The 18,072-nt window shown below is 53.0% G+C and overlaps 1 protein-coding gene across 9 annotated transcripts; it reads right to left on the minus strand.

Moving 5' to 3' along the window:
• Positions 1-15: 15 nt before the first annotated feature.
• On the minus strand, positions 16-17,142 carry ST6GALNAC6 (ST6 N-acetylgalactosaminide alpha-2,6-sialyltransferase 6). 9 transcript variants are annotated; one of them, XM_027556363.1, is made up of 7 exons: positions 16,511-17,142; positions 11,705-11,759; positions 10,006-10,093; positions 7,796-7,975; positions 4,935-5,341; positions 2,295-2,402; positions 16-1,501 (listed from the first exon to the last, which is right to left on the minus strand). In XM_027556363.1, exons 2-7 carry the CDS (start codon positions 11,728-11,730, stop codon positions 1,312-1,314), a joined length of 999 nt encoding a protein of 332 aa, XP_027412164.1. In that variant the 5' UTR covers positions 11,731-11,759; positions 16,511-17,142; the 3' UTR covers positions 16-1,311. The 9 variants fall into 9 exon arrangements, with proteins under 9 accessions (XP_027412164.1, XP_027412166.1, XP_027412163.1 ...); XM_027556365.1 differs by having other exon boundaries at positions 11,574-11,759; positions 16,511-17,141; XM_027556362.1 differs by lacking the exon at positions 16,511-17,142 and adding an exon at positions 12,931-13,087.
• Between the last annotated feature and the right edge of the window lie 930 nt (positions 17,143-18,072).

Below are 18,072 nucleotides of genomic sequence, written 5' to 3' on the forward strand. Positions count from 1 at the left end.
CTCAGACACAGGAAATGGGGCTGGAGTTTAGGTGCGTTTATTTCTGTACAAATCATTACAAAATCAAGTCTAGGGTAGTCGCCGGCCCCCACCCCTTGCCCCAAAGTGCAATGACTCACTGCTGGCCTCCTTCCCCACCTGACCCTGCCCATTCCACAGCCTCCTCCAGGAAGCCCTCCAGTCTCTTCCCTTCAAGACTCCAGAAGAGCTGGGGGTGTAAATCCAGCCCACAGAGGCCCAGCAATAAAGTGCCTGATGTAGAGGGAGATGACAGAACTTAGGCGACAGCTCCCAGGCCTCTAGAGCCTTCCCAGGCCCAGGTGGGGGAAGGCCCTTTGACTATTCCAGCAGCTGCAAACGAAGGGGCTTCGGGAAACCTCAGGTGGGCTGGGATTCCCCCCTCCTCTCAGCCCCAAAGGCTCCTCCAGCAGGTGGAAAACCTCATGGCTGGATGGCAGAAACAGGGGCCTGGCTCTTTAAGAGCCAGGCTAATGGCAGCTGGGCAGAGGGGCTAAGAAAACAGCTGAAGGTTTGTCCATTCTTTTCAGAGTTCCCTAAAGCCTGAGGAAGTTGCACAAAAATACCCTCAAGTTTCCAGGAGGAGGTGAGGAAGGGAATCCCAGACCCACAGGAAGCTGAGCCCCCCAGCAAGGGGCGGTGGCTGGAGATGCCCAGTCTTAAAGGAGGACAGACCCAAGGTGGTCGGTGGGGGGAGGTGGGAGGGTTCTCAGACTCCACAATTAGAACCTGACACAGGCAGAAGGAGGCCCAGAGACGGGGCAAGGGGTTTGTTCAAGGCCACTCAGGGTAGAGGCAAGACCCAGACACCAGTCTCCCACCCTGAAGAGCCCCCCAACCCCACAAATGCCCCAGCCTGGCCCCCTACCCCCACCCAACCTCTCTCTAGCTCTAGAAAGGGAGGAGGCGGCTTCCTGGGACAGGACCCCACCATCCCCATCAATAGGAAGTGATTTGGGGTCCATCCTGGGGTTCTGAACCAAGGCCTCACGGGAAAGGACATGACCTTAGCCTCAGATTACTCAGAAATACCCTGATTGACTATGCTCAGACCCTGACTGAACAAAAAAATACCCTCAACACCCGATTAACCACACAGAAGCCCAAATCCTTGATTGGCCAAGAGATTCCTCCAGGCCCTGGATGGCTGGAGGCTGCGCCTGCTTCAAGGCCTGACCCTCCAGAAGACACCCTGACCAGCCTTGATTGGCCAGGAGACGGCCCCGGGTCGAGCAGCTGGGCGGAGAGCCACTTCTCCCGTGTCCCTCATGAGAGCCCCACAGGCGGGGTGGCCTAGGTCCAGGAGGGGTGGGAGAAGGTGATTCCGTACAGCTGGGCCCAGGATGAGAAGACCCTCTTCTCCGTGATGAAGCGGTGGTGGTTGCCCTTGCGGCTGTTCTCGTTCTGGATGTAGGTGACACATTCGTCTGGCCCCTTGGGCTCATAGTAGTGGTAGGGCATACGCTGCAGGTGGGGCCGCAGGCTGCGGCAGAGCAGAGGGGGCCGTAAGGGCAAGGGAGGCACTGGCAGGATCCTACCCTTCCCAGCCCCTGACCTCCTGTAGCGCCTCAGTGGGGGAAATCCCCGCCCCCTCCCTGGGCCTCAGTTTCCCATCTGTGAAATGGGTATAGTGTAGACTAGGTGTCTGACTCTCAAACTTTTTTTTTTTTTAATCTATTTGGCCACATCAGGTCTTAGTTGTGGCAAAAGAGCTTATGTGGACTCTTCCTGGACCAGGGAGTGAACCCCATGTGCCCTGCATTGCAAGGCTGATTCTTTACTACTGAGCCACCAGGGAAGTCCTCAAATTTTTATTTTTTTTAATGCAGTGGAAACTTTTCATTTTCCCCAGAGGGTGGCAATGTGGGATAGTGGTAAGGACCATGGGCTCTGAAGCCTGACCCCTACCCCTTACTGTTCATGGGAACTGAGGCCTTTCACAAAACATCCTCCTCTTATCCCTTACGGTCACTATAAGGAGTAAATGAAATAATAAAAAACCATGTTTGGTACACTGTCAGCACTTAGTAAAAAAACAGCTGTCACCTACTGGGCTTTTCATATAGTAATAATAAAAATAGTTATTAATATATAAACTCTGGACTCCGGCTGAGCTTGGGATGGAAGCCCCTGAGGTAGCTCTGAAGAGCCTAGATCTCTGCACAGCAGTTTGAATACTGTAAAATAGAGGCCCTCAAAGGCATCCCAGCCAAGGTCTCCAGGACCCCTGCTCCATCCTGAGGCCAACAGCTGGACATCGCCCTGGGAGTGCTCACCTGCAGTAGTCGGGGGGCACCATGCCATAGACGTGCACATGGTCACACAACTCCACTGCAATCACCATGGTGAACCAGCCTGTGCTCAACCACGAGTGGGACTTTTCCCTGGGGGCAGAGAGGTGTCATGATGAGGGGGCGGGGGGTGGGGCGGGCAGGGAGGAAGGGTCCACCCACCCAGAGTTTCCCAGAACTCCTCCCACTCGGCCCCTCCTGGGGCTCTCCTTCCGCGTCAGGCACCCGCTGTCCAGCCCTGCTGCGGGAGCGCGGGCAAGTCTGAACGGAGGTGAGGGGTGGAGGGAGGGCTCCTTTGAGGGGAAGCACAGGAACACGACATGCTGGGAATTAACTCCTGGGGAGCCTGGTCACCCTCGGGCAGGCTGGGAGCGACCGTGACCACAAAGCATGGTAGGCGGAAACACCTGCGCACACGCTAGGAGCAAACTCCAAAGGGGAGACTAATCAGCGGAAGTCCTGCCAGGAGTGACGAGTGACAAGTTCAGAGCAAGGCATGGGGCGAGCAGCCAAGAACCGCGAGCTGTGCTGCCCACCAGACAGCCACCAGCCACACACGGGCACACGTGAGCACTTGACGTGTGGTTAAGATGTGCTGTCGGTGTCAAATACACACTTTATTCCTTAGCATGATAAAAAGAATGTAGAATATGTCACTGATAATTTTTCACACTGTTCACTTGTTGAACTGAAGATGTTTAGGGTATATTTGATTGAGGTGGGGGGTTCTTTGAAAAGTTTAAGAAAAAATAAACTTCTACAAGATTGACAGAGAGAAAAGACACAAATTAACCAATATCAAGAATAAAAAAGGAGGGTTCATCATAGGCCTTGTAGACATTAAAAGAATAATACAGAAACTGTAAAAAGCAAAGTACATGAATTTGATAATTTAGATGAAATGGGCCAATTCCTTGAAACCGCAAACTGCCAAAACTCAGGATGAAATAGATAACCTAAATATCCTATAACTCTTAAAGAATTTAAAAATCTTCTGAAAAAGAACTCTCCAGGACAAGAGTTTCTACCAAACATTGGCAAATTCTACCAAACATTTAAAGAAGAAATAAAACCAATTCTGGAAGGAAAACGTTTCCCAATTCACTTTCTGAGACCAGCATTACTCTGATACCAAAATGAGGCAAAGACAGTACAAAATAAACTACAGACCAATATCTCTCATGAACACAGATACAAAAATCTCAACAAAATATTGCAAATCATATCCAGCAACATATAAAAAAAATGACATCCACAACCAAGCAGAGTTTATTCCAGAAATGCAAGACTGATTCAATATATAAAAATCAATCAATATAATCCATCATATTAATAGTCTTAAGAAAAACCATGTGATATCAATTGATGCATAAAAACTTTGATAAATCCAATACCCAGTCATGACTAAAAAAAATGCTTTTAGCAGGACTTCCCTGGTGGTCTAGTGGTTAAGACTCCATTCTCCCAAAACAGGGGGCACAGATTTCATCCCTTGTTGGGAAACCAAGATCTCGCATTCCGCATAGCATGGCTTAAAAAAAAAATCACCAAGAACCAAAACAAACAAAAAAGTCTCAGCAAACCAGTAAGAGAAGGAAACCTCCTCAACCTGATAACTTCTTCAACCCATAGCTTCAAAAACCTACAACCAACACCATATTCATTGATGAAAGACTGAGCACTTTTCCCCTAAGACAGACCAAGGCAAGGACGTCCACTCTCACCACTTCTAAAACAATTCGGTGTTATATTGAAAGCACTAGGCAGTGCAATAATACACGAAAAAGAAATAAGAGGCATACAGATTGGAGACAAAAAATAAAACTGTCCTTATATTCATGTTGTTACATCATGATCATTTGCACATAAAACCCAAAGAATCTACAAAAGTCTCCTTGAACCAATAAGTAAGTTTAGGAAGATTATTGGATATAAGGTCAACACAAAAAAATCAATCATATTTCTATAAGCTAGCAATGAATAATGGGAAACCCATCAAAATTCTAATACTATGTACAATAGTTCTAAAAATTTTAAATATTTAGGTATAAATCAAACAAGATACGTATAGGACCTATATGTTGGATATATCAAGTTGAATAAAAGTGAATTTAATTTCGCCTGTTTCTTTTAACTTTTTAAACGTGGCTACTCTAAAATTTTAAATTACCTATGTGGCTCGCATGATATTTTTATTGGACGGCACTGGCCCAGCTTTTCTAGAGAGACCAGTCAGAGCAGCACACACCGAGGGTGATGTATCCTTAGAAGAGACATGCTGGGAATGGTCAACACGTTCCATTGAGGCATGCTACGGGAGGGCTGTCCTAGAAAGACGCTAGCAGTGACGATACAACCTTAGAGCAGAGCATGCCGGGAGCCCTTGTCCTCTGGGAGCGCTGCAAGCCCTCCGAGGGAGACGAGGCCAGGCAGAGCATGTTGGAAATGACACAAGCTAAGAGCTGGACATGAAGCGAACTCCCCTAGGAAACCTGACCAAGAGAATGTGGCAAGAAGTGACCACACCCTCAGAGCAGTGCATGCTGGGAGCAACAGGCCCTCCAGGTGGAGCACGCTGAGAGGGAGCGCAGGGCTGGCCAGAGGGAGCGGGCAGGAGGTTGGTACCTGTCCTTGCCTGTCTCACTCCGGAAGAGGTCGTCAAACTGGCGCATGCGGCTGAGGGAGATGGCATAGGCCTCCATGTTGGGGAACACCAGGCCTGCCCGCTGGATGACGCGCACCAGGCTTCCCTGGGGCTTCTGCATCTTGTTTGGGGGGCCCCAGAAGATGAACACAGTTTCAGGGGTCCGGTTGACAAACTCCTGAGGCCTCCGCAGCACATGGAATACGCTGGAATGGGCCACCACGCGGAAGGTGGTCTTGTTGCCCACATCGGCCGAGTAGCCCGTAGTGGGTGCGTCGTTCATGCGGATTGTGCACTCGGCCCGTTCGATCTCAGGACCCAGCTTGGTGCCCAGCAGGTGGCTGGAGCTGGTGACAATCACACACTGGCCGCACCTGGAGGGCAGCGTCTGGAGGGTTAAGGAAAGCCAACACTGTTATGACCACTTGGTGCCAGACGCTGTGCTCCATCCCTCCAGGAGGCGGGAATTATGATGCCCATTTTAAAGACAGGGAAATTGAGCCGTATTCATTCAACATTCAACAGATATTTATAGCAAGCTTGCTAATGGCCGGTACAAGAGACAGAGCAATAAACAAGAGACCCCACTCCTGCCTTTAAGAAATTCACAGTTGGGGAGACAGATGGTGAACAAGTAAATGGTAAAATAATGCCAGGTGGTAAGTTATACGTGCTGGGAAGGAAATAAAATAGAGGCAGAGGATCAAGGCTGGCAAGAGTGAGGGCTGTGCTAGAAAAGTCATCTGAGGGGGCCTCTCTCAGCTAACACCTAAAGGATGAAAAGAAACCATGCAGGACAGCCATGCTGGGATGTCCCCAAGGTCGCAGAGCAGAGGAGTGCAGGGCCAGGATGTGAACCTAGGTCTACATGGCCACAGAGCCCCAGCTTCACCCTCAGGCCAGCTCTTCAAAGAAGACATCCTCCCCAATGTGTCCATGACATTTCCACATCACCCACAAACAGGCCATCAACTTGTCAGTAGGAAATGGTGTGGAAGCTGCTTTGAGCCTCTGTTTTCCCATTGGTGAAATAAACAGATTGGAACCACAAGCTATCTGAAGCCTATTTTCTGCCCATGGATTTTCTGTGCACCCTTCAAGGCTAAGTTCAGGTGCCTTCCTCCTCCAGGCAGCCTTCCTTGAGGCCTTACTCCAAGATCCAGCAACATGTCTCATGTTTAATACCTCAACTGATGGCTTTGCCAGCTTTCCTGAGCTCTAACATCCTGGCCTCCCCTATCAGGCTGGAAACAGCTGCTGGCCAAGCTGTCTCATTCCCTTCCACATCACCCACCCTCAAGCAGTTCCACTTTCTCCCAGGGATTCTACCATTTCTCTTTCAAGGATCCTTAGGGTAGAGAAAGTCTCAGTTAGGTGTTAATCTGTCTCTCATGTCGTGTGTGAATGCTCAGTCGCTCAGTCATGTCTAACTCTTTGCTACCCTGTGGACTGCAGCCCACTAGGCTCCTCTGTTCACGGAATTCTCCAGGCAAGAATACTAGAGCAGGTTGCTATACCCTCCCCCAGGGGAATCTTCCCAACCCAAGGATTGAACCCAGGTCTCCTGCATTGCAGACAGATTGTTTTCCACTGAGCCAATGGGGAAGCCCTTAATCTGTCTCTTGTGCTTAGTCACTCAGTCGTGTCTGACTCTTTTCAACCCCATGAACTGTAGCCCACCAGGCTCCTCTGTCCGTGGGGATTCTCCAGGCAAGAATACTGGAGTGAGTTACCATGCTCTCCTCCAGGGAATCTTCCCAACCCAGGGATCAAACCCAGGTCTCCCACATTGCAGGCACATTCTTTACTGACTGAGCCACCAGGGAAGCCCAAGAATACTGGAGTGGGTAACCTATCCCTTCTCCAGGGGATCTTCCTGATCCAAGAATGGAACTGGGGTCTCCTGCATTGCAGGTGGATTCTTACCAGCTGAGCTACCAGGGAAGCCTCTGTCTCTAAACACATGCTAATGGGCCTTTTTCCAGTGAGGATGAGCTCATGGTCCCAGGCTCTATATGCAAAGACCTCTAGAGATTTAGGAGGGTTAGTGAGGGAAGAGAGTGAGGTAGGCAGGGGCTGAGGGACCTCCTTCTGGAAGGTGGCATCCATGCTGGAGGCCAATAATTTTCTCCCTGACCCCAAGGAAAACACTGGGGCTCAGAGGACTACAAGGTGAGCTCCGGAAATACAACCTGAGTTTCATGGCTATCCAAAACAAACAGAAGTCCCTGGAAAGGCTCTGGGCCTCTCCACACAGCTGTATCTCAGCAGATGTTGGGGCAATACCTGGGCTCCTCCTCTCCCTTGCTGTGTGGTCTTGGGGAAGTAATTTTGCCTCTCTGAGCCTCAATTTCCCCATCTCATCAAGGGAGATAATGCTAAACTCACAGCACTGGTATGAGGATTACTGCTGATCACAGTGCCCAGCACGCAGCAGGCAACTGACCACTGCAGCCATTCTTATTATTGCTTTTGTGTTGTCAAGTACCCTAGAGTCCTGCTCCCAAATCCTATGTAGACTCCCCTGCAGAGACTGAGATCTGAAAACCAGACAGACCTTTCTAAAGGGATTCTGATTCAGGAGATTATAGGCTATTAGCACTGAGGGTGGAACCTTGGAGAAAACTGAGGTCCAGAGGACAGGCTGCTTGTCTGAGGTCACATCGCAAACAAGGGGCTGAAGGCACCGGACTCCTGGGGTCCACCCTTTTCTTTAGGACGGATGGAGGAAGTAGAGAGAAGAGGAGGAGGAGGAGAAGAAGGTAGGGGCAGTGATGGTGGGCAATGGGGAAGGGCAGTCTCCAGGCAGCTCCCAGGGAGTTCCCCAGAGCGGCTGCCCTACCTTGTTGCCAAGAATGGGGATGTATCCGTCAGTGATGCTCCACTTCCTGAGGTTGACAGGCCGGCGTGTCCGGCCCCGCAGGGAGCCATAATGAAAGACCTCATTGGCACTGCTGGAGCTGTAGAGGATGAGGATGGTGATGAGGGCAAAGAGGATCACGAACACTGCTGACCGCTGCTCCTGGAGAGGGGAGAGGCCAGTGAGGTCCCAGCCATCCGGCACAGTCCTCACCACCTACCACGCCTGCTAATTCCTGTTCTTTATTCCACCAGTTCAGGTACCACCTCCCCCAGGGAGGCCTCCTCCAACTCCCTGAGCACTGCCTATCACAGGCACCACCTCCCCCAGGAAGGCTTCCTCCAGCTCCCTGAGCACCGGCCATCATAGGACCAATCCCACTGCATTCAGATCCCCCTCAATGGAACCATAAGTTCTGAAGGCTGGGACTCAGTCAGCCTTGATCCCCACCATATCTCAGTTCCCAGGGTGGAGCCCAGACCACAGAAGGGTGGCTGGATCAGATTGGATGTGGGGGTTGCAAGGATCCCTCCAGCTGCAGCGGGAAGGATGCTTGGAGACAGGTGGGACTTTCAAACGAGAGGGTCCAGGTCTTCCCCAAACAGTCTCCACAAATGTTCATCATTCATTTAAACCTGAAGGGAAAGGTTGTGGTCAGGAATCAGGATGCATGGGTAGTCGGTACACCAACTTATGGCAGAAGAAAGGAAAGTGATCTCTGAAACGTCCACTGGGACTTACTGGCCCAGGGTCTGCAAGGCTAGGTGAGGCCCCGGAGTCCTGACTCTTTGTGCTAAGCCCCCTAGGCGGTTATTGAAGTATCGCTTCTTAGTACCAGGTTTTTCTCTTTTTTGCCTGCTCTGTGAAAATGGATCTGGGCCCCTTATAAACTTTTTCTTGCTAGCAAACTTTGTTAGTAGAGGGCGCTAGACATAGATTTCAGGAGGAAGGAAGTTTGCTGCCAGGTTCTGGGGGCTTTAAGCCTGGTTCTGGGCACTTGCTCCTACAGGGCACATGGCTTCTCCCAGGGGTCAGCAGCTTCCTCCAGCATCCACCCTCCGGCAGTTTTGAAGCAGAGTGCCCCTGACTCCTACTGTGACCACAGCTTCTCCAGAAGCATGTGACACACTCAACCACCAGCAACACCCACAAAAATTAAGCTTCAGCTTCCTGGAACAGTTCTGCATGATGCTTGACGTGCCTCCTGGGAGTTACCTCCTGTGACCAGCGTTCCCTGTAGCCTAGCAGGTGGATTTATGACAACTTCCATGGCACAGCATCACCGTGAGCTCTCTGCCATCCACTGGGCCATAGCTCTTGCCCTCTCCAGGCCAGTAAGGCCTGAGTCTCAGCTCTGACTGTGGGGGCAGCTCCTTTTTTTTTTTTTCCTTTTCCTTTGGCCACATCACAAGGCTTGCAGGCTCTTAGCTCCCTGATCAGGGATCAAACCCTGTCCCCAACAGTAAAAGTATCAATTCCTAACCACTGGACCATTAGAGAATTCCCGGTGACTGCTCCTTACACCCGCTATTCCTGTATTTTGTAGAGTTCGAATCCTTTGTTACTCCAATGCCCAATTATAGTTAACAATTCTTTACATTAAATTTGCTCTGTTCAAATTAGTGTGGTTTCTCTTTCCGGATTGGACCCAGACACACCTATATCACCCCAATCCCAACCCCCAGGCTCTGCCAAAGCCGCAGCTCAGTGGATCCTAGGAAAGGGGTGTACAGGGCCAGGCACACAATAGGTGCTCAGGAAACCATAAATGAATGGATGACGTGGAACCCGGGCACCCTTGGAGTGATGCTCACAACATTATGTCATTTTTGACTCTGACCGCTGTCCCCTCTCCCAGACTCCCATTCACCTTCTCTCCCCAACCCCACCCACTGCACAGAACTCCACAGTCACCTTCTCAGCTAATCCTTGACCACAGATGGACCAGTCAGGCCTAGGAGGACAGAAGTGGACCTGGGCCCAGACAGAGGCAGGAACTTGCCCAGACCACACAGGTCAGTGGCTACAGCAAGGCTTGCACCAGGGTCTCCCACGCATCAGGAGCTTTTCAGCAGGGAAGAGAGACTGGGTGTGAGGCAGGTCCGAAGGCGACCATTTCACGAAGGGAAATAAGAAGCTGAGATGGGGACGAGAAATAAAGAGATGGGGATAAGAAACAAAAGGTAACTTACTTTGTTGCTCTTCATCTCTCTCCGGCGTCTGCTGAGGGGCAGGGGCCAGTGTCCTGCAGGTGGCCCAGGTAGGGGTGTGTGGTCACACCTGCAAGCCACAGAAAGGATTATGGTCCAGCTGGTCCTAAGCGACACCCTCCCCACTCCCGCCAGTTCTATCCACCCATGACCCCAAGGCTCAGGGCTGTACCCATTTTCCAGATGGAGACACTGAAGCCGACAAAGGGCAGGAATTGGTCAGAAGTCATACAGCCAGGTGGTGGCAGAGCCCTGCCTCTCTCCCTGCCGTTCTCTCTCCCACTCTGTGCCAAAGGCAGTTTGCAGGCCAAAGGCTGGCTTCCCGGCTGGGGTGGGGGATTGCTGCTCCTCACCTAGCAGGAGCCCTATTCGTACCTCTACTCTAAACCTTGCCTTATGGTCCCGAAGCCTGGGAAGAAAGCAACATTCCTTGTAGGTCCCCAAACTCCTCAACACTCACACCCTTCCAGGTCTTGCATAAACTGGCCCCTCCAACTGGAACACTCTGCACAACCCTGATCATGCCCACTCATCCTCCCACCTGGGGTGGGCCAGGAATGTCCCCTGCATGCCACCTTCCAGCTGAGAGTTCTGATGGCACAGCTGGCCCAGGGCCTCACTCCCATTCTCTGCTGTGCCTCCAGGGCCCTGGAGATGTGCAGGAGGTCCACTGAGTGATTCCATTCTTAACTTGTTTTCCCTTGGTTTTGACTTTGTTCATTATTACATAAGATCTTGGGGGTTAAGGGTTCAGACTCATCTATCCAATGGGCATAACCACAGCTCCACCCTGGTGAGGGGGGAGAGGGTCTCAGGGAACCATACACACTCTGCTCCTCACTCTCCAACAGACGCCCCCCACCCCGCCCCCATCGTCGCAGGACGCAGCTTCTCTGCAGTTTTCAATTTCCCCACCTTTCAAAAGGGAGTCAGTACTTGTGTCCAGCCACCTCCAGCAGATTAGGCCAGAAGACACGGAAAGTGAGTGCGCAAAGAAAGGGGCCCTGGGGCTCCCCCAGCTCGGTCGAAGCTTCCCTCCAGGGGCCTCCCAGCTCCCGCCACTATCTCCGCCCCCTGACCTAGCAGCTGTTTACTCCTACACCGCTATCAGGCATAGCCAGGCCAAAGGAGGTGTCCCCACTCAGCTCCTGACTGGTTGGGTCCTAACTCCGCCCACCACCCAACCCCGCCTTCTCTCCGCAGGCGCCCCCTCCTCCCAAGCCGTGTTTCAGGTTTCGCCGCAGCCGGCCTTCAAAGCCACCCCAGTCGGGACTCATGGGGACTCTCACCAGGTCCAGTCCCGCCGGATGCACAGATCAGGAGACTGAGGTTCAACGGAAGGGAAGAGCGGCTTGTTGTTAGACTCACAGCCCACTAATGCAAAAGTTATCCAGGATCCCTGGGTAGCCCCCATCCACCCTGAGGCCTCTAGCATTCCAGCTGCTTCTCTGAGCTGAGCCTCCCCTCTCACTACGCTTTCCTTCGGATGCCCCAAGCTCCAGACACCCTAGAACACTCCTGTTCCCAGACCCGCCCCCCGACTTTCCCACCTTTGCCTGAGCAGTGCCCTCAGCCAGGACCACTGTCCCCTTGGTCAGCCCCCGTCACAGTCCTGCTCTGAGAAGGCCATGGTCAGTACAGCATCTCAGGTTCAACTGCAAATCCGGGTTCCTCCACTTACTGGCTGAGGGGCCTCGGGCAAGCCATGTGACCTCTATGAGCCTCAGTTTCCTCATCTGTGAAATGGAATGATAAAAGTAGGTAACTCACAAGATTGTTAGAAGGATTCAAGCAGATGTGGCACGGGAAGCACAGGGATTTGAAAGTGCTTGGTCGGGGCCAGCAGCTGTTAGTTTTGTGGTTATTCATTGTTCAAGGCCTGCCTCTTCAGGAGCTGGCCAAACAATTCTCCCCTAGGCTGCCTCTGATGCCTGGCCCAGCAACTTCCCTCTAATATCAATAAATGCTGAGTCCTTGCTAAGCACCACCCACTCACTGAATCTTCCTGGCAATTGTACACAGTAGGGGCTCTCATCCCCATTTCACAGATGAGGAGACTGAGGTTCACAGAGGCAAAGTGCCTTGCAGAGCTGTTCAGAATTTGCTGGGAAGTCTTATTTCCAGGCTTGTTTCCAGGCAGCAACCTGGGGCTGAGCCTGACCGGATTTCTCTCAAGGATCCCCCAGGGCTGGTACTGACTAGAGGCCACCGGCTGCGTTCCCAGCACCTGATTCAGCAGGGATAGCAGGCCTGCTGGGGAGCCACTTCCTCAGGCCAGGGAGGTGGCAGCCCACAGCCCTAAGCCAGGAGAGTGTACTCAGCCCTGAGGAGGCCCAGTCAGAAGGCTGAAACCGTGGGCTAAGGCTGGGGGCCACACCCTGCCCTCTGTTTGGGAGTTTCGCTTTGCCCAGCTCGAGGATTCCTCCTACACGGTCGGGACGCCCCCACGAGTCGCGTGGGAGGAGAGCTCCCGGGAGAAGGGGGAGGGGGCTCCTAATTCCAAATGGGGGACGCCGAAACGGTGGGTGCATCTGGTAGGGGGCGACGGGTTCTGTGCATCCCGCTTGCGCTGACCACCCCCCCCTCCCCCCCACGAACTCCAGCACTCCGGCGGGTAAGGAGCTCTAGCCTCAGCTGGGAAGAAGGGAGGCAGGCAGAACGGCGGCAGGGTCCCCGAGCTCGAATGGGGTGTCAGCGGCGGGAGGCCCCGCGAACCCCGCGACAGCCCTTGGGCGTGAGGACCGGGATCTTCAGGCGAGATTGCCAAGAGACAGTGGGTCTAGGGGAGCCCCCTGTGGCCCCCGCATCAACCTCCATCACCAGCGGCTCCCACCCCCACCCCCACCCCCACCAGGGGTGCAGGCGGCGCCCCCTCCCGCAGCCCGCCCCCGCGCGGGGCCTGCTCACCTCCCCCGGGGAGCGGTGGCTCCCCGCGGCCCCCGAGCCCCCTCACATGGCGCCGGGAGCCGAGAGCCGGGTCCGCGATGCTCTGGCCGCCCAGGCCCCGCCGCAGCCCCGGCCCGCCGGGTCCTAGGGCCGCCGCTCCCGGATCTCCGGCCCAGGCCTGGTAGGCGGGCGGAGCCTCGAGGGGCCGCGGGTGGCTCCGCCCCGGGGCGGTGCAGACGGGGATGGGTGAGGGGCAGGCGACCCCCCGCACGGGGCACCCAGGCGCCTTGCTCACGCCTCTAGGCAGCCTGTAGTGACAAGGACAGTAACAGCCTTCCGAAGAACCTCTTCTGTGGGTCAGACCCACACCCACTTCACTTTACTGTCCCCACGGCCGGGATGGGGCAACTGAGTCATAGAGCACCCTGCCCTTGGAATCAATTGAGTTTCTCCCTGGGCATCCCTACCTTGGGCCTCCAGAGCCCTGCACCCAGTAATCACCCTGGGTGAACGCAGGGTTCCACTGTGCAAGTTCAGCGCTGCTAGCTGTGTGGCCTTGGCACTCGACTTGCTGCTTCCCCTGCTTTCGAAAAATGGGGTGAACAACCTCCGGCGGTGTTGTTAAGGATTAAAAAACGTTACATTACTTCTTGCAATTATCATGGTATTCATTACATCATTTTCTGTGATAGTGAAAAATAAGAAGGCTGGACGCCTGGTTAAATGAACAAAGGCACAGCCCTGCTAAATGAAAGATTCAGATCAGTATACACCGACAGGAAGAAATGTCCAGGATGTTCACGGGAATACGTCATAAGTGAAGAAAGCAAGTGTTAAAAATGCATCTCTATACTACTTTGGAAAACGAAGTTGGAAAATTTTGCACCATGCTCCTAGATATATTGGAGAAGGAAATGGCAACCCACTCCAGTCTTCTTGCCTGGAGAATCCCATGGACAGAGGAACCTGACGGGCTACAGTCCATGGGGTCGCAAGAGTTGGACATGACTGAGCGACTAAACCACCACCACCTAGATATATACCCTGGAGAAAGTCTTGCAAATGCACGTAATGAAGTTCAGAGCAGCAGTGCTTGAAACCAAACTGGAAATAGTTCATATAGCTATCAAGGAGAATGGAATCTTTTTACATTATGATACATTCACATGGTGAAATACTGTAGAGCAGGGGGAAATGACATGGATGGATCTTACAGACAGGAGGAGTGAAAAAGCCAAGTTCTGGAAGACAAATGGGACTACACAATATACTGTTTAAGCACACAGCAGGCAGTAGGCCGCCTCTCACAGGACAGGCGACAGCTTTGCCTATCAAAGTGATTAAAGTTTTAAAAGCAAAAATCAAGAACACAGCAGTCTTGCGTGTTGGGAGATGGGTGTGGGAGAAGGGAAAAAAGGCAGGGGTGTGCAAGTTATAGTATCAAAGTCTGGTCTTTTAGTGGGATATGAATTCCAGAAGTTCATTATATTGTTTTATTATTCACAAGTATAACTCATGCCGTCATTCAGGTATATTTTAAAAGGTGAAAAAAAAAGAATATAAATGAAAATAGAGATTTTTTGTCTATCACAGTGATTGAAGGGTCAATAGTGGTTATTTCTGGAATGATAAGATTATGGGCTGATGTCTTCTTTTGGCTTCACTGTATTTTCCAAATTTTTTAAGATAATGGTCACATTGTGTTTTTTATATTTTAAAATTTATTTTTAATATAAAAAATGAACTGCATATATAGCATAATTCCTTTTTTTATCCAACTATCTATGCACATGGGTTTGTAAGCGCACACAAACTGCTTCGGAAGAATCCATGAAGGGACTACAGGCAGTAGTTAACCCTGGAGAGTGGACGTGGGGAGAGTGGACGTGGGGAGAGTGGACTGGGTGCTATTTTCACCTTTTGCTTTATAAACTTCCAAGTGGTATCCATTGGACTAATTTAGGACATTAATACCACTTTTAACTTGTTTTTAATTAAAACAAGTTAATGGGCCCCCAAGGTCCAGCCTCCAGGCTGTAGAGACACTGCCCTCCAGGCACTGGGGGCAGTACAAATGGCTGTGGGCACAGGCAAGGCTTCCTGCCCCTCTGGTGTCCTGCTCCATCCGCTTCCTGAGCCTCGGCCCCACCCTCACCCCAGCCCTCCTCAGCGCCTGACCTGCCCTGCTGGCCAGAAAACCACAGAGCCGGGGGCAGGGCGCCTGATGACCAGGACTGCTGGGAGCTCACAGAAGGGGAATCTCTTGCTTGAGGTCACGGGCAGGTTAGAGGCCAGCCCTTCTCCCAGCCCCGGCCAATGACCGGGACTCTGGAAATAAAAGGGTGCTGCAGCCCAGCTCCAGGACCAAATCCGGGGCTGGAGCTCCCCCATCAGGCCTGCCGTGTCCCTGGGGCCAGGCTTACTCCAGGAGGCTCTGCTCTAGGGCTAGCTTCCCTTTCCAGAGCCCCCAAGAAGAGTAACAACCACTTCAATAATAACAAGGACACGGAAGCCTACACAGCTCCCTGTGGGTCAGGGGTTTCTCCTGTGCTATTAATAACAAGCACTTTGCGAACATAACTCGCTGAATCCTTAGCACAATCTATAACGTGGACACTGCTGTTACTCCTGCTTCCCAGAGGGAGAAAGTGAGGCTCGAGAGTACACAGGTGTTCCAGCTGGGATTGCCCCAGGCCTGTACGCTAAATAGTCACAAGCCTTTCTGCCCACAAGTGTTTCCCCAGTGGCTCAGCTGTAAAGAATTCGCTGGCAACGCAGGAGATGCAGGTTTGATCCCTGGGTCAGGAAGATCCCTTGGAGAAGGAAATAGCAACCCACTGCAGTATTCTTGCCTGGGAAATCCCACGGACAGAGGAGATTGGCGGGCTGCAGTCCACGGGTTGCAAAGAGTTGAACATGACTGAGTGACTGAGCATTTCTGCCGCTAAAGCCCCAAGCCTGCTCTGCACACGTGCCAGGATCTTCATGTCTGAGAAGCTGTGGCCAGTCCTGGTGCTACTCCCCGACCCTGCCCACAGCTGGGCAGCCCGTGCCCGCCCCCACCACAGTCTGATGGCAGTAGCCTCTGCTTCAGCCCTTCCTGCCCCAGGGTGGGGATCCTGGTTGCGTGTCACCCTCAGGCCCTTCTCACCCCTTAGCAATCTTTGCACTGTTAGGATTTTTTTCCCCACCATGGGATACTGGAAAAAGCCTTCACAGGCCTCTCGGCAGTGGGTCTGGAATTAAGAAGTCCCTGGTCATTTGCAGACAGAGGCTGGAGCCATCAGACTGGCCCAGGTGACACTGGACGTGGGTGCCCACCAGTACCTAGAACCCAGGCTCCTTTCCTCACCTGGGCTAACTGTGTGAGTGTGCGTTCCTGCCTGGCCCCAAGTTCCTTCTGAGAAGAGGCTACGTGAGATACCTCCAGGCTGAGATTCACCCAGCTTCCCTTGGTTTCTAGGAGGAAGCAGTGGGTCCCCAGCAGGCCCACAGAGGAGACAAAAGAGCCTGGGTGTGATGTGAAAACAGGGGCCCAGAGTGGCTGCCCACCAAGGTGACCCCCACCACATCCCTCAGGCTCCCACTCCCCCCGACTCACCTCCGGGAAACTGCAGGAACTGCAGTGGCAGAGAAGGGGGTCCAGAGAATGTCAGCAGGCCCAGATCCAATCCCCAGTCATCTTCGTCTGCCTGGAGGAACTGGCTGGTGGATCGCAGCTGCCAGGTTACCACTCCAGAAAGACATTTGGGTCAACAAAGCAATAAACCTCCAACCCACCCAAGGGCAGGGCCGACAAAGGTTCCTCTGTACACTGGACACCAAGGGTTGGGCCTGCGTTTCCCGAGTAATGGAACAGGAAGGGGAGGCAACCTCCTGGGACCGGCTGGAGTTGTAGTCCGATCAAACCCAGCAGACCCTGGGCCTGGGAGACGGAGGGTGATGCTATGAGCAGGCACGGCTGATGGCGGTGGGAGGTCTTCCTGCCCATACCTCACCACCAGGGCAGGCAGGGCTGGGTGAGCAAAGGAGACCCCACTGAAAATGATGGCACCCCACTTCATGGGTGCCATCTCTCTCCCGTGAGTTGTATGACTACTCCCTGTGCCTACCCCTGTGCCTTTTACAGGTGAGGAAACTGAGGCCAGGAGGGAGGCACTAACTTACCAGGGTCCTGCAGCAGGAAGTAGAGCCAGAATGAAGCCAAGTCTGACTCCAGAGTCCTCTCTCTGAGCCTGGAAGTTCCCCCACCAACCCCCGCCCCCATCTGCGAGGTCACATTGCCCCCTACCTCTGCCCAACACCAGCTTAGAAACACTCACCACTGCCAAGCCAGCAGTTGTGGCTTGGCCGCCAGCCTGCTGCCTCCCACAGCATGGCTCCCTGCCTCCCCATCTCAGGGCTCTCCTCCCATGCCTGCAGAGACTTCTGGGGCCACCGGGCCCTGGGTAAGGGGAGGCAGGGCACAAAAGGCCTATGGGCCAAATGCCAGGTCTCCAGACTCTCCTGACAAGGTTAGGCGTGGGAGGGGAACGTTCCGGCTACATGTGATTGGTAGGTCCAGCGCCAAATGAAAAGGTGTAGCCCCTTGTTAATTAAAAAAAAAAAAAAAGTGTCAAATGGAAACTGCAGAACATTAAGCCTGGTGCCCAAGGTAACTGCACAGGTCACCCATCAGTGAACTGGCTGAGCCCTGGAGCTGCAAGCTAGAACCCAAGGGCTCCATCCCAGCTGAGACCTTGGGGTCCTGGCCCACCATTAGTCTCCTGGTCTCCAGAAATGGGGAAAAGAGAGGAAGTTAGGAAGAAGGGAGGGGGAGTGAAGTCCTCTTTCCAACCACCAGGTGCAGGGGGCCCAGACACTCAGCTGCAGCTCTCAGACCTGGGGTTGCATCCTGGCTCAACCCGGTGGCTTCATGTCGTCTGTGAACTGGGTTAACTCTAACCCCACCCCAGGGTGGCTGCACACCGTCCATCCCCTGTTCGATGGTGGGTCTGCCTTTCCACTTTACCGGTGACCGAACTGCTACTCAGAGAAGGAAGGCCCCTGGCCTGCCCCCTGCTTTCCTTTCTGGTAGTGTAACGAACTCCAGAGTTAACTGGGAATTGAACTGGCCAGGCCCTTGGAATCTGACCCTGAACCAGGAAGGGAACGTGATGTGGG

Source organism: Bos indicus x Bos taurus, chromosome 11, assembly GCF_003369695.1.
Source record: "Bos indicus x Bos taurus breed Angus x Brahman F1 hybrid chromosome 11, Bos_hybrid_MaternalHap_v2.0, whole genome shotgun sequence".
Taxonomy (NCBI): domain Eukaryota; kingdom Metazoa; phylum Chordata; class Mammalia; order Artiodactyla; family Bovidae; genus Bos; species Bos indicus x Bos taurus.